Here is a 17,074-nt window from a genome sequence, read left to right as displayed (position 1 = left end):
TTGGTGATCAAGACCAGGAATGGGCGCCTCACATTTGTTGTGCGACATGTGCTGTCTGTCTGAGAGCTTGGCTCAGAAGCACACGAAAGACAATGCCGTTTGCTGTCCCGATGGTATGGCGAGAACAAAGACCATGTAACTGACTGTTACTTCTGTTTGACTAATGTGTCTGGTTTCTCTGCCAAAAACAATAAGTCAATTGAATACCCATATCTGCCTTCAGCAATGAGACCCGTGCCACATGACAACAGTTTTCCAATTCCGAAACCTTGAGGAATGGACCTCAGACGAACCAGATGAAGAAACCGCAATGCAGGGAACTGGCAGTGACATTGGTCCGGATTTTGAACCGTGCTCCTCAGGCGATCCACATCTCATAACAATCAGAATTGAACGATCTGGTCAGAGATTTGAGTCTGTCAAAAGCAAAAGCCAAATTGCTGGGTTAGAGACTGCAGGAATGGTGTTTTCTGTCAGCTGTTAAGAAAATTTGGGTTTCGAAGCAGTCAAGATGATATAACCAAATTATTTGCACAAGTTGACAGTCTGTTTCTGTGTTGACATCGAAGGATTGTTCTCTGGTTGTGACCATGACCCGCAAGAGTGGCGTCTATTTATTGATTCATCAATGTTAAGCCTCAAAGCTGTTCTGTTACACAATGACAACGTTCACGCTTCAATACCTGTTGGCTATGTAGCACACATGAAAGATCTGTCAGTTGGGTCGGAAAAGATTACCTGGAAAGCCTTCAAAAGACGTTGTTGACAATTTTCTTGGCAAGTACAGAGCCCCACATTACATTCAGCTGGTAGATAAACGTCTCAAAGCATACAAAACAATCAAGTGCAACATGTCACTCAAGATTCATTTCCTCCACTCGCACTTGGACTTCTTCCCCGCAAATCTCGGTGCTGTCAGTGACGAATACGGTGAAAGGTTTCACCGGGACATTGCAGTGTCCAACAGTAGTCAGCAAACATTGACGGATTTCAGTTGCCCCGATATCGTTTTTCCATTGTAGCAATGTGATGCTCCGGTCATTGAATACAAATGAAAAGCAGGAGCAAAACACTTTTAATTATGTTGAACTTAATAGCGTATTAGAAACAAACGCGATTAAATACGTTATTGCCAGTAAACAGTTAACTGTATTTCTCAGAGTTTTTACATGATGAAGCAAAACCAAAACTTTGTGCAAAGCCACCAGGTGCCTGTCACAATCAGCAAAACTTTTCAGGAAGCAAAACTTAAAAAAAAAAAAAAAAATGTTGGGCAGTGATATAAGCACAAATATATTTGTAGAATTTTAACAGTTTATACCATTTTTATAACAATTTTATAGACAATTAAAGGATATGGAGTTACCCTTAACTTTTGTCTACTCCGGAGCTGAAAATAAAGAAATTTCAGTAGACGAAAATCAACAGACGTGTAACTTGACTAACCGTGCGGCTGACCGTTCTCGTTATAACATAGGTGGGGTTGTAACCTCTATATATTTATACATTACCTGAACAACCATCAAACACTCCCTGCTGACATCGATGTCTTATTTATTAATATACTATTCCAAGTGGTAATAGATATATATTCTGAGAACAAAATAAATTTATGGCTTCCTCGGCCACATGTTATGTGCAACCTGTACACATATTACGAACAAAGACGAAATATTATAAGATAAAAACGCAGGTTACATTCACATTCCAAACATTCTGCTTCCATATTTCATACTTGACCCTCAAGCCAGCAATCAATTTCAGTTTCACAACCAATAAATGTTAAATTCGCGATGGTTGCGAGTTGGTTTGTTTTGAACTTTGTACAAAGCTATACGATGACTACTGCGTTAGCCTCCCTGATTTAGGAGTGAAAGACTAGAGGTAAGACAACTAGTCGGTCACCATCCACTGCCAACTCTAAGACTACTTCTTTTACCAACGAATAGTGGGATTAATTATAACATAAAAACGCACCCACTACTGAAAGGGCGACGGTACTTGGTGGAACGATAAACAGATTATCGTTCGATCGCCCTAACCATCTGGCCATGCTGGGCAGTCATGATCGTGGATAGCGCGATTTCTTTCTTATCAGTAAAAATACTGATACACCACTCAGACATGAAATGAATGTTTTCTTAGAGCAAAGCCACATCGTGCTATCTGCTGAGCCCAGCGAAGGGAATCGAACCCCTGCTTTTAGCGTTGTAAATTCGTAGACTTACTGCTGTATTAGCGGGGGCCTCAGACATCAAACCCATTGACAGAAAAGGGTAACAGAAAATTACAACAAAATGCCCTGAAACAGCGAGCAAATGTAAACATTAAAACAAAAATACTACTAAATAACAAAATAAATTTTAAAATTACAACACAATTCATTTAAAACAAAAATGTACTAAATGCTAGAACATTTTATACACCAAAACGCTTTATCGTACAAAATAAACCCTTTATCACTGACACCGCATACAAACGTAAACCCATGAAAAGGAACATGTCAAAATACATAAATAAAATTCTTTAACAAAGAAAATCACGTTAAACTCTTAAAACTAGATTATAATTACTTACGAGAACACTAAAAAATAAAACAAATCTGTCTATAACAGCGCGTCACACTACAAAACCTTTAATAAAAACTGATAAATCCAAAAAGAACTATCACACATACATTAATATTTATTAAAGTAACTCTAACATAAAATTACTTACTATTCATTAGTAATAGAATTAAGCATATTAATGACTTTGATAATGAATCAATAAAGACGTACACTCTAAATATGTCGAACAAAATCCAAATTACAAAACAGAAGAAGAAACCCGTTAACAAAGATATCCGAACAGGACTATACTAAAATACGTGAAGCAGATATACAATTCTTATTAAATATTCTGCAAATAATTTATCTCCTAAACCCAGAAGTGTTGGCATATGTTCATTACATCGAATTAGATTTCTTATAACACTATCAAAATATAACGTATATATTCTGAAACCTTTTAATCCATCAGTTTGTCCAGCGATTGGCCACTGTTGTCATCGGGACAATATCTTAGGAATTGGCAAAACTCTTATTTGTGTCTGTAAGCTTGGTACGTAAACAGTGGACTTTTATCATATCAAGATGGCATTGTTAACTTGTGCCAAAGCTGATTCTTCTCACGGTTACTGAAAGCCCAGGGGCCTCCAATGAGTGTGTGGAAGTACCCCGACAATGACTTTTAACTACTAAAAATCAAGTAATGGGAACCTTTTAACGGTGGTTCGACTTTTAACGTTGAGGAGGTTCCTTGTTTGATTTCACCAGTTTTCTGGGGAAAGCCTTAAAAATCATGGTTCCTTCATTCATCTGGCTAGTCCTTGTAATTACTAATGGTGGTGTTACAACTGCTTATGATGTCTGCCATTATCTCGATCTTAGAGTTGTTGGTCCATCTTTTGGAAATATGAGTGTCACTTGAGCCTTGTTCCTGCTTCTCTGGAGTTCAGTTGCCTATTGAGGAGAGTGACTGTGAGCAGGTCTTATTTGGCTTAAGGATTTAATGGTCCCGTCAGAGCAAAACTCATATTCGATGTGTTCACTTGGCTAGCAAAAGTAACTCTTAAATAAAGAAGCTTAAATGTCACCTTGACTGTTTTCACTTACACTGTTAAAGGCGCTGGGGACACCCATGTTCCTGGTGCAATCCAATCTGATTTATCAGTGTTGAAGGAGAAATCTGTTATATGTCCTCTAGAACTGCTAAAGATACTCCCATCCAGTGAACATTTTTTATGATGTGGAAGTAGCAGATAAGCCTACTACTGGATAGTTGTACCTGACCTCAAGTGATTTAAAAGTCACCCTTGTTGCACTAGAACTATATTCGTTGCACAGTTCTCAAACAATGACTTGAGATGTATTGGTAGCTATGTACTTGCTTCGACAATGATAGAACAAATAGAACACTGACATTAGAACTAGTATCAGTTACTTACATTTCACTCAGTACCTCTAACATTCCAACATCAATTGGATAGGTTATTACCAAATAGTTACAAAGCAACATTGGGAAATCATCCCTTATTGGACAGATAAGTGTCTGTTTCTGCCTATACAATACAAACATCCTACACTTTATCTATAATAAACCACAGTTTATTACTTAAGCCAATACTTGTACCCAACTTGGACTATCATTTTTAAGACATTTCTGACAGCATCGAACTGCTTTCTGCTGATTAGCCTGTATCTGATTAGCTCTTAACTGGTACCAATAATTTTGCATGCTTTGCTGATTAGCAAGAAACAGGCTTTGTTGATTGGCTTGAACATGTTGAGTTACCAGTTGGAACCAATAACACTAATATTTTTGACGCTGAGAAAAGCAACAGCATTTCATCCACTAGTACCTAACCAGTCTACAATAAAAGCAGATGAGCATCTCCTCCCGTCCTGGATGAGGTCCAGGCTGTGGTATTTTTGGCAATTCCCTTTAAAACAGTAACATTGCATCGTAGTTCCAGGATATGCGTATCGCTAGTTAACCTTCAATACAGCTGCAGTTGAACATAGTAGTGGTAGTTAGGTAGGTCCGAGTTTAGTTACTTCATTTGTCACTGAAAGGTTTTCCCTCTCTAACGACTAGCTTCAAGTTATTAATCCATACTGGGACAAAACTGAAATTGCTTCTATCAATGTCTTTAACACCCAGGTAGTGCCGAGAAGTCTCTCAGTGACCTTGCCCTTACTATTACTACTGAAAGGTAAGCGTTAGTATACACTTGGTATAAATCGTCCATGCAAGATAGACAGACCTTTCATTCTGGACCTTTGCCTAAAACTTAGCAAAATGAGTTTCCCAGCTCTCCATATGAATGATTTAGTGTTGTAACATGGAAACAACTGTATTCAATCCTACTATTACCCTTCGTTCAGGTATTCGATGACAATAAGGACCAAACTACCCAAGCTCAGATGTAACAAAAGTGTCATTTTCATCCATGATGTCTTTAACATCCTTATGCAATTTCACATCCCAATGTTGTACTACTTGCGAGATATGATGTTCTCTGGACTTCATATATAATTAAATTGTACATAATGATAAATTGATGCTTTGAAATTCTCATACGGCAAGTCCGTTAAAATACGAAAACTCTGGATATGGTAAATAACAAATAATTTCGGTAATTCAAATCTAAAAATACTAAAGCTGAAACTAGGATCTTGTAGTTATGTGATTTACAAGCTTAGTGGTACAGCTGAAGATTATTCTTGTTTTATTATTACAAACAACGGAACTGAAAACTGAGACTTGCAGTATTATAGGCATAGCAACTTAAAGCATTTCTCAGTAAACACAGTCACGATCTAAGCTTTGTATTCTGTAGATTACCGATATTGGTATTAGCACTTTAAAATAAAAGTACTAATAACCCATACCATCGTTTTGAGAATACATTTATTCTTCAAGTGGATTTCTCATCATCACGATCTCAGCTTTCATTATTTTCAGTTTTAAAGTTTTCCTGTTAGGTTTATAATTTCACTTTTCTCACATCACAGGATGTGAATGTCATACTTATGATTACAATAATAAAGACTTACCTGGATAACATCTGGTTCTGGTTCAAAGGATGCAGAAATGTTGAATTAGTGAATGGAGTTTGCACAAAGCTTTTTCCTGGCTGGTAATACACTACATATATAAAGATTGAAATGCCTGAGATTTAAAGTAATATCAACACAGAAGGGAAATAAGTAGTGCATTTGATTTTTCAAACTATAATACTGAAACCAACCTTCAAGTTAAGTAGATGCAAATGAGCTTTCTCAACCAACAAAATATTATTGTTCTTACAAAGGTCTTTAAACTTCAGCTACTTACCTTGAAATTGAATGCCAATTATACAGTGAGTTTTGTTATGATGTTTTTGATAAAATATAGTAACATGTTTTTCTTGTGAACCTTTTCATCCACTCCAGTCTAATCACTACTGGAACTTTAATGACTATTCTAGACACTAAGTCCTTTATTTAAAAACATTTTGTTTAGTTGAAAACGAATGTAAAAATTTACCAGGAAAATACAATATGCTACAAAAATTACAGAATGCTGGCCATACTATCATGACTTTTTGTCTGTGTGCTGGGGCTAGGGGCTGAATTATAGAGTTAGATCCCTACTAGTCCCATCCCAATATACACATGTATGAGAGGTCATTTTGCTGTCTCTAACCTTCTAGCACCTTGAGCAGGTATGAAATAAGACAAGTTTTGATAATATCCAATCAAAAATGAAACATCACTTAAAAGTAAACAAAATGGAAATGATACAACAGATATTGATTTCTTATTTGTTGATCCAGGACTCATCTAAAGTTATATTGTAGCAATCTACATAAAACAAGGTAACAAATTAAAACAAAGATCCTTTGAAATTCACATTGAACAAAGAAGTTAAAATGCTTTGTAAAGTGCCAGAATATTGATACATGAAAGTAATGTTGTAAGTCGGCTTAAGTGGTTCAACCAGTTTAGTTAGTTCTAGCAAGTTATTATTTCTAGCACTTGCAACTCAATATAAACACCCTTCTTGGTCCAAATCAAAATTGCACATCACACATTTGGAAAGTAAAACTAACCTTCATCTTCTTCCAAATCACTTAAAGTGAAATTTTCTGGTTCCAGATCGGGTACATGAACTGCTCCTTTTATCTGGATCCCTGATCTTGTTTCAAAGATCCCTCCGAGGTGGGGAGTGGCTAATCTTTTCCACTGATGAAGAGTTTGTGATCCTGTATAAAATTGTATTAAAATTTCTCTTTAATGCAATGGATGAATAAATCGCTACCACAAAATGTATTAATTGATTTATTTACAATGTTAAACAAGAGTCATGCTTGTGTTAACAAATCGTGAGGACCCATGCTTTATTGGTGTATTTCCAAATACCATTGTTTTAAGCACATTATTTATGAGCTATAAACTAACTAATTTTTAAAACCTCTTGAAAGTATATTCTAGATCATATTTAATAGGGAAAAAAGTTGAGATTTTTCACGTTAGAAATTAGGTTACACACAGATCTTAAATATTACCAATTAATTCATTACATAAAATTTGTTTATATACAAGTGTCGTTTAAAATGCAATTACAACTATTTATCTCTCTTTCTTTAACAAAAACTACAATACCTTAGGTAGTAATATTCGTTAAAAAAACAAAAGTCTTAGTATTTCGTTGTTTGTCTTAACGCCAAGTTACATAATGGGCTGGCTCTCCGAGCTCTAATAAAACCGAGCCCGATTTTCAGTATTACAAGTCTGAAGACTTACTATAGAACCACAGGTGAATATTGCCTTAGTGGTTATTAGTTATTTTGTTGATTCTTGATCACGTAAAATAAATTATCCAGTAATTAACACTCGTATATAATATACAGCTAGTATAGACTGAACAAATAAACATTAAGTGACGGATAGATGATACGGTCTTTGAACATTTATGTCCAGAAAATAATACTTACTAATAAATTTCATTATGTCAACCTCAATGAAAGTTCTTATTTCAAATACCATTGCTAAATAATTTAAAAGTGAAATTCGATTTTGTTTTGCACAAAACTTACAAACCAATCGTGTTTTTTGTTTGTTTTTTACCTTCTAATGGTTTAATTATCTGTAATTTTTCAGGCCTGTGGTAGTGACGGTTACCCTGAAAAGATGCCATAGGTATTCTATACATCTCAAAGTTTGTAGACCAATAACAATTTGATTCCATTATTTTATATTCAGCCACATCTGATTTAGCCATTTCATCTTCTCCCACTTCTGTACGGGTCAAGAAATTTGGGTCTTCTTGGACATCTAATCGAGATAAAGCAGTATCAAAATCACTTGACCCTGGAGCGCCTGGTCTCCCTAGACTAGCGACGGAACTGTAAGTAACCAAAGAACCAAGTTACTCCATCAATATACATCTCAGAACGGTTGGTATGCCTATTAACACTTTTACTAATAAAGCAGAGAACAAGTTTTATTTCAAGTGGGTTTCTCGCCATCAAGAATTACTCGATCAATAATTTATATTTCATACTTTTTACGTGACCCATAAAATTTAAACTGGAAATTAAACTAGAAAAAGAAAACAAAAGTTTACTTCCGAGAAAGGATTTAGCTATCAAATGTCACATTAACTAATAATTATGTGAAATAAAATGAGGTACAGATAGTTAACACTGATTATATAACATTTCTATTATGCTAGAAGCCCTCTGACAGACACAAATTAAACCAAAGAATCCCACTTTCAGATGCTACTACCAAACCAGGAGGAATGGGAGGACATTAGATGGTTATATTATGGTGTTTCTTGTAAGTGTACTTACGAATACTCATGACTTTCATCATCGGTAAGACAGCTTTCTGCATACACAGATTCTGAATCTGATGTAAAACTGTCATTGAATCCAGAAGAAGATGATGATAAATAGCTCAGAGACATGGATGATCTTGTTCTTTGTCGGTGTGGAGTACATTGTAAATGTTGCAGCGTTGTACTTCGTGGACGAGATGACTTTGGTTTTCTCGCATATTTGACAGTCTGAAATACACGTTTACTACGTGATCTGTAAAAATACGTGGTAAAAAGCAATGCCTAATCAATTTCGTATGTACATTCAATCTTGATGAAAAATATTGATAGAGCACCTAATTTAAATTCTCATTAACGATTTAAACTTAAAGTTAGTGGCCATTAAAAGAAACAAGTTATTTTTAGAATAAAATAAATAACATTCATGGCAAAATAGATGAAATACAAGTATCTATAAGACTACTATAATGGATAATCATACAATGATGAAGCACCTTATATTATATACAAAGAAATAGAATGGTTGATTTTATAAAATTAATCACCAATGCATCCTAAATATAATCTTATATAACAACATCTATAGATTTCTATAAGCTTGAACTACGTTGTTAGTTTATTATAATCTTAATTTATTTTAATCAAATGTTATCTTTTCGTTTCCACTTTACAAAGAAAGGTCAAGTCATAAGTTAATTTGCTAAAATCTTCCGTTTCATACAAATACATCAGTAGTTTTAGGCTTAATTGTAATCTCATTTCTTAATAACACAGCCTAGCCACACATCTTTTATGCCAATCATTAAAATTAGTCATGGCTATTAATGCAGATATTAATCATTTTATAGTATTTACAGAATAACATTAGTTTCTGTACTTGTGGTATGTAACGGATTTACTAACATAGTTATTTTATTATCAAAGTTTTAGTTAAATGTATATTAAGAAATAATAGAAACTTGTTAAATAGGTATTACTAAGGTTCTGTCTATTCTCTAGCTTTGTGGAAGATTCTCCATTGTAAGAATCGATAATAAATTAGAAAGCACTACCGTCTCTTCGAATATTGTTGCCAACAGAACTTTTGAGAACATAACCCTAAACATTTATAGTTAAGTTGACGCGCCAAAAGACAGTTTAATAATATTGTTGATTTGCTACAGTTAGTATGTTGTAAACCACGGAAGCTATAACTGTCATAAGCGCTTATCAATTGGGAAATGACAGGTATTTGACCAGGAAATTTTATAGATTTCAAACATTATAAACCGTTTATCTTCAAAAAATTAACTTCGAACGTTAATTATTTTTACAAGGACATTAGATATCTTCGTCGGTAAAGTCAGCTTGTAAGCGCAGCCAAGAATAGACCTAGTTAGCTACGCGTTAAGTGAACTGTACTGTATCAACTCCAAACTAATTCGCTCATCGCGAACCGTCGATAAAACATTTAGTTTCAAACCAGATACAAGACTCAAATATCGTTTGCAAGTTTGTAAATGTTTTTAGATAAATTATTTATAATAACCGTTATTATAAATTATATTGTTGTTTCTATATCGAAATATATTTATGTTAAGAAAGAAAGCTGCCTATATAAATCTTATTGGCAAATATAAATCTTGAGACATGTCGATATTCAATGTTTAAATTAAAACTTCAGGCTCTTTTAAATCTTAATACTTAACGCACATAATAATAAATCGAAGACTTGTCCGAAATAAATGACGTAACTAACAAAACAAAATGTACCTTTTTATATGTGATGATTATGAGCCTTCCAGTCAACTTTAAACTACAGCTTTGAAGGAATAAAAATTCATATAAAAATATTTCACAAAATTTATGTTTAGTTACACCGACGCATAAATGATTACCCAGATTCTAACAATTACTTTCAGTTTATGGGTTTCTAATACGAATTTCATAAATATTAATTATTACGACTTAGTCATAAATGATGTAATTAAAAGAAATACGAACAGGTAAATACATTATGATTACATATTTGAAATAACGGTTTGCTGTCTGATCCGTAACCTTCAGAATCTCTATCAAAAAGAATTATCCAATTTTATAAATATCAATTACCACGACTTATTCATAAGTGATGTAATTAAAAGACATGACAGGTAAAGACACTTTGATAACATCATTGGACTCACAGTTTATCATCTGATCCATAACCTTCACCATCTCTACCAAACGAACTATCCAATTCCGAGGCCAACGAGCGAGTATTTACACAGGAAGTATACATGTTAAATTTCCATCTTTTGGCACTAGGCAAGCGAGTCCGGTTCATCTTCCTGTTTTCCTCTTGAACTTCATGAAAAGCAGTCACAAGTTCAGAATACTTCTCTCTCAGCTCAGTCCTTTCATTCAGGAGTGCAGAACATTCCTCTTGTGAAGTCTGTAAGGTTTCTTGTAGTACTCCGTTTTCTGTAATCAGCTGTACAGACATTTCTGAATCACTGATATATCAACTCCAACACTGATTAACTTTTATATTAGAGATTGTATAAAATCACACGAATCTGGTAGAAACTGAGACAAATGCCAGTTTATTTACCCTTAAAGTGTAAAACCTACACCCATTGTTGTTAACCTGACTCGAAGTTTGGTCTATCTGTAGCGCTGCCTAACAATTGATTCTCGATAAAACATGGCTGACTAATCACAAGAACACTATCAGGAAGGGTATAACATTTACACAGTTCATTGCACTTTACTTCAACTATCTTGGCAGTTTAGAGAAAGTGTTTGTTTTGCTCCCGATGGTTCTTGTAAAAAAAGTTTTACCGAAAGCTAAGAAGGTCGAAACGTTGTGCTGTACTCTATTTTAATTAAAGTGTTAATAACAATACCCGCCATCTTGAGATACATTAAGACTTCAAGTGAGTTTCTCGTTATCACGAGTGTGTACTGTTTGCTCAATGTCGTGCTTTCCGTGTTCAATACACTTAGTGTTCGTATCACTGTATGCTGATTAATGTTCTATATCAAACTTATGTGTGAATATACGTTTGGAGCTCTTTCGTGAGATGTATGAAGAAAGTAAAAAAAATTACAATACACTAAATCTTAGGTACATAAACTCGCTTCTTTAATTACAATTGTCCATTAAAATACCGGACAAAACTGCTGTGTTTTTATGCTGTTAGCAGCTTGAAAACTCATATCTGTATGACATGAGAAAACTTACGGAACGAACTTCCTGTTTTAATTCCACAACCTCACACAAAAGACTGGTCATCTCTTCCTGTCGACAAGAACTATCAGACATTTTGTCCAATTCTTCTTGAAGCTTGACAATCAATTTTCTAGACTCCGCTACAAAAATACGAGTAGAATGGAATACATTTACCCGTTAACTACATCAGTATAATTTCTATTAAACAAATATATTTTATGAAACCAAAGGCTATTCAAGAATACTTAACACAAATCGTCTATTGACTTTAACCAATACACGTTTTTTTGTGAAAAATAAAACGTCTGGTGGAACTTAATTTTCCATATTTGTTTTACTATTTACCCATAACTTGATTATTTTGTGTAGGTAAGAAAAAAGTGTACTTTGATTGCTGGATAAAAGTGGTTATTTAGAATTTTCTGATTGGTTCAAACTGATCTAGAAAAATTATTCGAGTGTCATTAAGATTTTAAAATATGTTATTGTTATTATGTTTAATGTAACGTTACTGGTTCTTCAGTCCTGTCGTACCAGTTACTATGCATTTCAAAGAAATATTGATATATTCTGTGGAGTAAAAAATTCGATATATTCTATTGAAATAAATACTGGTTTTAGAGATACATTGGAAAAATGAAACAACAGTAAAACAGCTTTTCCTGGCTAATGTTTTGACTCACGTGTTTATTTGCCCTCCATGCTCCCCCCTCCCCACTGGCATCACACTCTAGCGGACATATGATGATAGAAACCGGGTTTCGATACCCACGGTAAGCAGAGCACAGATAGCCCATTGCGCTTAAACTTAAAACAAATCACATTATTTGCCCTCCCCTTCCCCGACGTCTCAGCGGTAAGCAAGCAAGCTTACGGCACCGAAATTCTGGTTTCTATACCAGTGATAGGCATAGCTGAGACAATATCCTGTTATGTAGCTTTGTGCAAGACAACAACTAAATATCTGAAGTTGTTATTAAAAGTGTTAATAACAGAAAAGTCGATCAACTCACTTAATTCTTTAACGATATCGTTTAGAACATGTATTTCTCTCTCTTCTTCTTGTTCGAGGGCTGCTTCTTGCAAGTCAACCTGCAAAGTTAAACCAATGTTAACTTACTCTTAAGGTAAAAATTTTCAAGTTTGTTTAAAAGTTAAAACATGGTTCTATTTTCCTCATTTATGCTGATGCAAATTTAACTGATGTTTGATTTAAATGAACCAGGTTAACACTTTCAAATGTCAAAATTGTAAGTTAATTTTCACACAACCATAGTGGTTCCCCATTTCATCCATATGGCTAGGACATCAGATGTATGGATAAATGTCCATCTACAACACTACTCAACAATAAAAATAGAAAAACTTTGAAGACAATAAATCACAACTAAGTTAACCTCATTAACACACTATTGGACTACAGATATCATGGAATAAGCAACATCATTACGTTGGTGTTAACGAATATGAACAACCTCTACGATATAAAAACGGTACACAGAAATGTCACTAGAAAAAAGCCAGTTCTCACAAACCTCTGATCGAAGTTGGTTGTTCTTTTCCTTCAGACGATGGACATTCTCTAGTAGATGGTCCCAGTCATGAACTTCTTGACCTCTGTACAAAAAAAAAAAAAAGTTCTTTCAAACGTATATCTGTTATAGGAACACTTGTAGAAATCATTATTATGAAATATATCAGATTAACATGATTTAAGTTCGAGTTACTTACACATCTGTCGTTGTTTCAGAATACATATCAAGGTCTTCAGTGTATATTTGAAGTAACCCGACCTTGGTTGCCAAGTCCCGTTTCAGTTGACATATCTGTAAGCATACTTACTCATCAGAGAAACGTTTATGTACAAAAAATTCCACTTAATCTATAGTGAATAGCTATATTCATCAAAACAAAGTTTTGTCATTACAACAATAAAAAGTATATATCCACGTAATAACCTTTATACACTAGCTAAAATAGCTGTTGTCGCATCTGATTTCCTACAATGGAGGGATTAATATCAAACAGTATTTAACAACATTCAAATTGGTTACATCAAATTATATCGAATTGTAACATGATTAACGTTATCAGAAATGTAGAAAATTAATATACGTTAAATAAGTAATTAAAGAAAGGAACTGAGAAAAATATATTTATATACAAGTGTTATACAAAAAAAAAATTGAGTTTGTACAGTAAATGCTGTTTCAAAAACTTAATGAAATTCGTTAACTATTTTTGGGAATGTTAAGCTTTTATATACGAAATTTTGGATTTTCATGAGCAAATGTGAAACTCGATTTTTAGTGGTTGAAAGAGGATAATCATCGTAACTTTATCAGAACAATATAGTATGTTGTCTGGTTGAATTCAACCAGACTTTATTCTTTCAGAAACTAAATCATATTGTATACACATAAAATACACACACACGCACGCAGGGTGTCCATAAAGTCCTTGTGCAGTTTGCATCTTCAATAACTTCACTTCTATACAAGATATAAACAATCTATAAAATGAAATAAAACGGAAGTATATTGAGAATTTAAATCAAATTGTTAATAAATCATTTGTTCTAATTTCTTTTTATTTTCCAGAAAATAAACCCTTTACTGAATGGCTTCAGTCTTTGCCACCTCGCTCCCCAGACTTTTTTCCATCACATTTTTTCCTATAGAGATATGTAAAAACCGATGTTTATTAAACAAAGCCTTCCTCTCAACGATTATCGTACAAGGATACCAAACTTGATCAGTGCTATAGCTTATACATAATGTGTTTGGGAAACTTCAGAATCGCGTTCAGCTTTATATCCAAAACAGTGGTGGATATGCTGAAAGTTAATACTCTTACAATTAAATATGCTAAATCATGAATAAATTCCCTCTTTTTTCTATACAAGATGTAAACAATCTGTAAAATAAAGTTATTAAAGATTCGAACTGCACAAGGACTTTTTATTTTTTCACCATGGATAAAATTTATATTCGTATAAATTTCTTGAATGAATCCAAGCATGCTCACAATGTGATAAAATCATGCATATGATGATGGCACAGCTAATGAACTCAGAGCACAAAACTGGTTTAGGAGATTTTGCTCTGATGTCACAAACCTTGAAAATGGGCCTAAGAGCCGCCCTCGGTCAGCTATTGATGAGGAATAATTGAAGGCCCTAATTGATTTAAATACACGGCAAGCTTTCTCACAGTTACTGTTCCTTATTCAATAGTTTCCCGACATCTTGAACCAATTGGTAAGCGAAAAAAGCTCGATAAATATGTGCCTCATGAAATGACTGAAAACAAACAAGACGAGTTGAAATTTGTTTCTCACTCCTTACCATACAAAGGAGCTGTTTATCTAGAGAATTGTCACATGTGCTGAAAAATACACTCTTTACAACAATCGACGATCATCCGCACAGTGGCTTGACAGTGAAGAAACACCAAACATATGTCAAAACCAGCTCTTCATCCTTAGAAGCTTACGGTCAGTTTTTGGTGGTCGTCAGCTCGTATGATCCATTATTAAACACACGAGAATAAATCACAGCAAAAGAATATTTATATGAATTTGAAATTGTGAATCAAAAGTTGTCACAAAAATATCCAGCAATAGTTAATATCAATAGACCCACACTGCTTCATAACAATGCTTGACCTCATGTTTCACACGTTACTGTCCAAAATCTAAACGAACTTTAGAACAAAACTACCTCATCCACCATGTTAATCAGATCTTTACCTTACAGATTATCACGTTTTTAAACATTTGGAATTTATTTTTAAAAGAGCAATGTTTATAAACCAAAGATCAATTGGAAATGCCTTCTAAAACTACGATGCATCACAGGAGGACCAATTCTTCAAACATGGCATTTATAAAAGTTACAGCTCGTTAACAAAAGTGTATGGAGTCCAAAGAAGCTTACTTTGATTAAACAAGAGTATTTTTTCACATTTTCCTTTAAAAATCCGACATTTCTTATGCAACATCCTGATAAAAATGCTTCTAACATTGTGGACAAGTCTTTTCTGAGTACAAAGTATTCTATTACAATGCGCTTTTATCCAGCTTGAAATATTCATGACTTAACCCTCACTTTAAAGACTTTAGTGATATCCATAAGCAGATTCGAGACTTTTACTCATTTCGAGGAACCAGCTAAAAACGTTTTAAAACTTATCTTCACACTTGTACAAATACAAAAGCATGTGATGAACAATATCCAATGGTAGCTATCAATTCATTCTCGTTCACTTCTTGTATTAGGGAAGGAGGAAGCTGTTCTTGTGAGTATTACGAGAAAAAAATGAAAACTTTGAAATCTTTATGTATCTTATAGGTATTAGAATATTTGAATTGGCAGATTTGTTATTTACACCCACATTCTGTTACATTGGAGACATTTTAATATGGGTGGAAAATAAGAGAAAAATGGAATTACGGAAAATTACATAACTGTGGCCATGTTTCATATAGTTTCATTTTAGTAAGTGTATGTTAACGTAGTTGGCGTGGAAAATAATTCTGAAATAATCTGACTCTTCTTGACTGAAATGGTTTCTGCTTCAAATGAACTTAGTCATAAACATTCACCTCCTGTTGTCACAAACAACACCTTATCTCAAAGTTTCTCAAGAAGCTTTTACACCCGCCATCGAATAAAAGAGAAATTATGACTTCTGTTTATTGAACAAATGAAGCAGAAAGTTCCGCAAAGATTTCTTTCGGTAACCTGATAATGTTCTTGTACAAAGAATCTAAAATTTACTTTTTTTGTTATGAAATCTTTCACTTCGTTCTCCACTTTTGATGGCTATGTCATGGTAGACCTCATTTCTTATCTTTAGTGTTCCTTGGCTCACGAATATTGAAACAGTAACCGTCGTGATAGAAGCTTGAATTTCTGTAAGACAGTTATGCCATCATGTACGTTAACAACATTCTGGGAGATTTTCTCTGACGCAGCCTCCTTTTTCCCAAAAAATCATCAGTTGGATTTTGTTAATTTTAACTGGTTGAGTATAGCATCTGCAAGAGGTCAAGGGCGATCCAATTGGAAATAGACTATTTTAAGGTCCTGTATTGCTATCCTGCATAGTGTAGTGCGATCTAATTTCAAGAAAATTATTGTACCTTCGGTTGTTACTTTACCTTTGTGGTGTGAAACAGGTGTATCCACCGCCGATATTTCTTTCAATTGTCTTATTGGCCTCAATTCCACCAAACGTATTTGTTGAACTCATTTGGACTGCAAACTGTCCATTCTGAAATGATCTGTGAACTGTTGGCATCGCTATTTAAGAAAAAGATCTAATACTTGGCACAGTTCTATCTGTAATAAGCAAATGCACATGGAATTACTTCTGCAGTGGATCTAAATATAGATACCAGTCACCAGTACGAGTTGCAAGTATCAGGTTAGTTTACACAGTTCAAGATACGAAACCCGAAATTTGACAAATCTCCACCAATTGCTTCAATAATAATCAGGTGTTTTTC

The 17,074-nt window shown here is 34.1% G+C and overlaps 1 protein-coding gene across 9 annotated transcripts in view; it reads right to left on the bottom strand.

The window, feature by feature from the left end:
• The window catches only part of LOC143244087 (trafficking kinesin-binding protein 1-like), a 142,765-nt gene that overhangs the window by 5,831 nt on the left and 119,860 nt on the right, over positions 1–17,074 (bottom strand). For all 9 annotated transcript variants that reach the window (XM_076488165.1, XM_076488182.1, XM_076488191.1 and 6 more), the window contains 9 exons: positions 13,295–13,389; positions 13,099–13,180; positions 12,577–12,655; positions 11,576–11,703; positions 10,536–10,822; positions 8,384–8,623; positions 7,656–7,933; positions 6,638–6,790; positions 5,601–5,691 (listed from right to left, as the gene is read on the bottom strand). In XM_076488165.1, coding sequence (XP_076344280.1) covers positions 5,601–5,691; positions 6,638–6,790; positions 7,656–7,933; positions 8,384–8,623; positions 10,536–10,822; positions 11,576–11,703; positions 12,577–12,655; positions 13,099–13,180; positions 13,295–13,389 — 1,433 coding nt within the window. The remainder of the gene's footprint in view (positions 1–5,600; positions 5,692–6,637; positions 6,791–7,655; positions 7,934–8,383; positions 8,624–10,535; positions 10,823–11,575; positions 11,704–12,576; positions 12,656–13,098; positions 13,181–13,294; positions 13,390–17,074) is intronic.

The sequence above is a fragment of the Tachypleus tridentatus genome, chromosome 1 (genome assembly GCF_004210375.1).
Source record: "Tachypleus tridentatus isolate NWPU-2018 chromosome 1, ASM421037v1, whole genome shotgun sequence".
Lineage (NCBI taxonomy): Eukaryota > Metazoa > Arthropoda > Merostomata > Xiphosura > Limulidae > Tachypleus > Tachypleus tridentatus.
The sequence above is the reverse complement of the archived record's forward strand: the minus strand, read 5'-3'. Positions and strand labels throughout refer to the sequence as shown.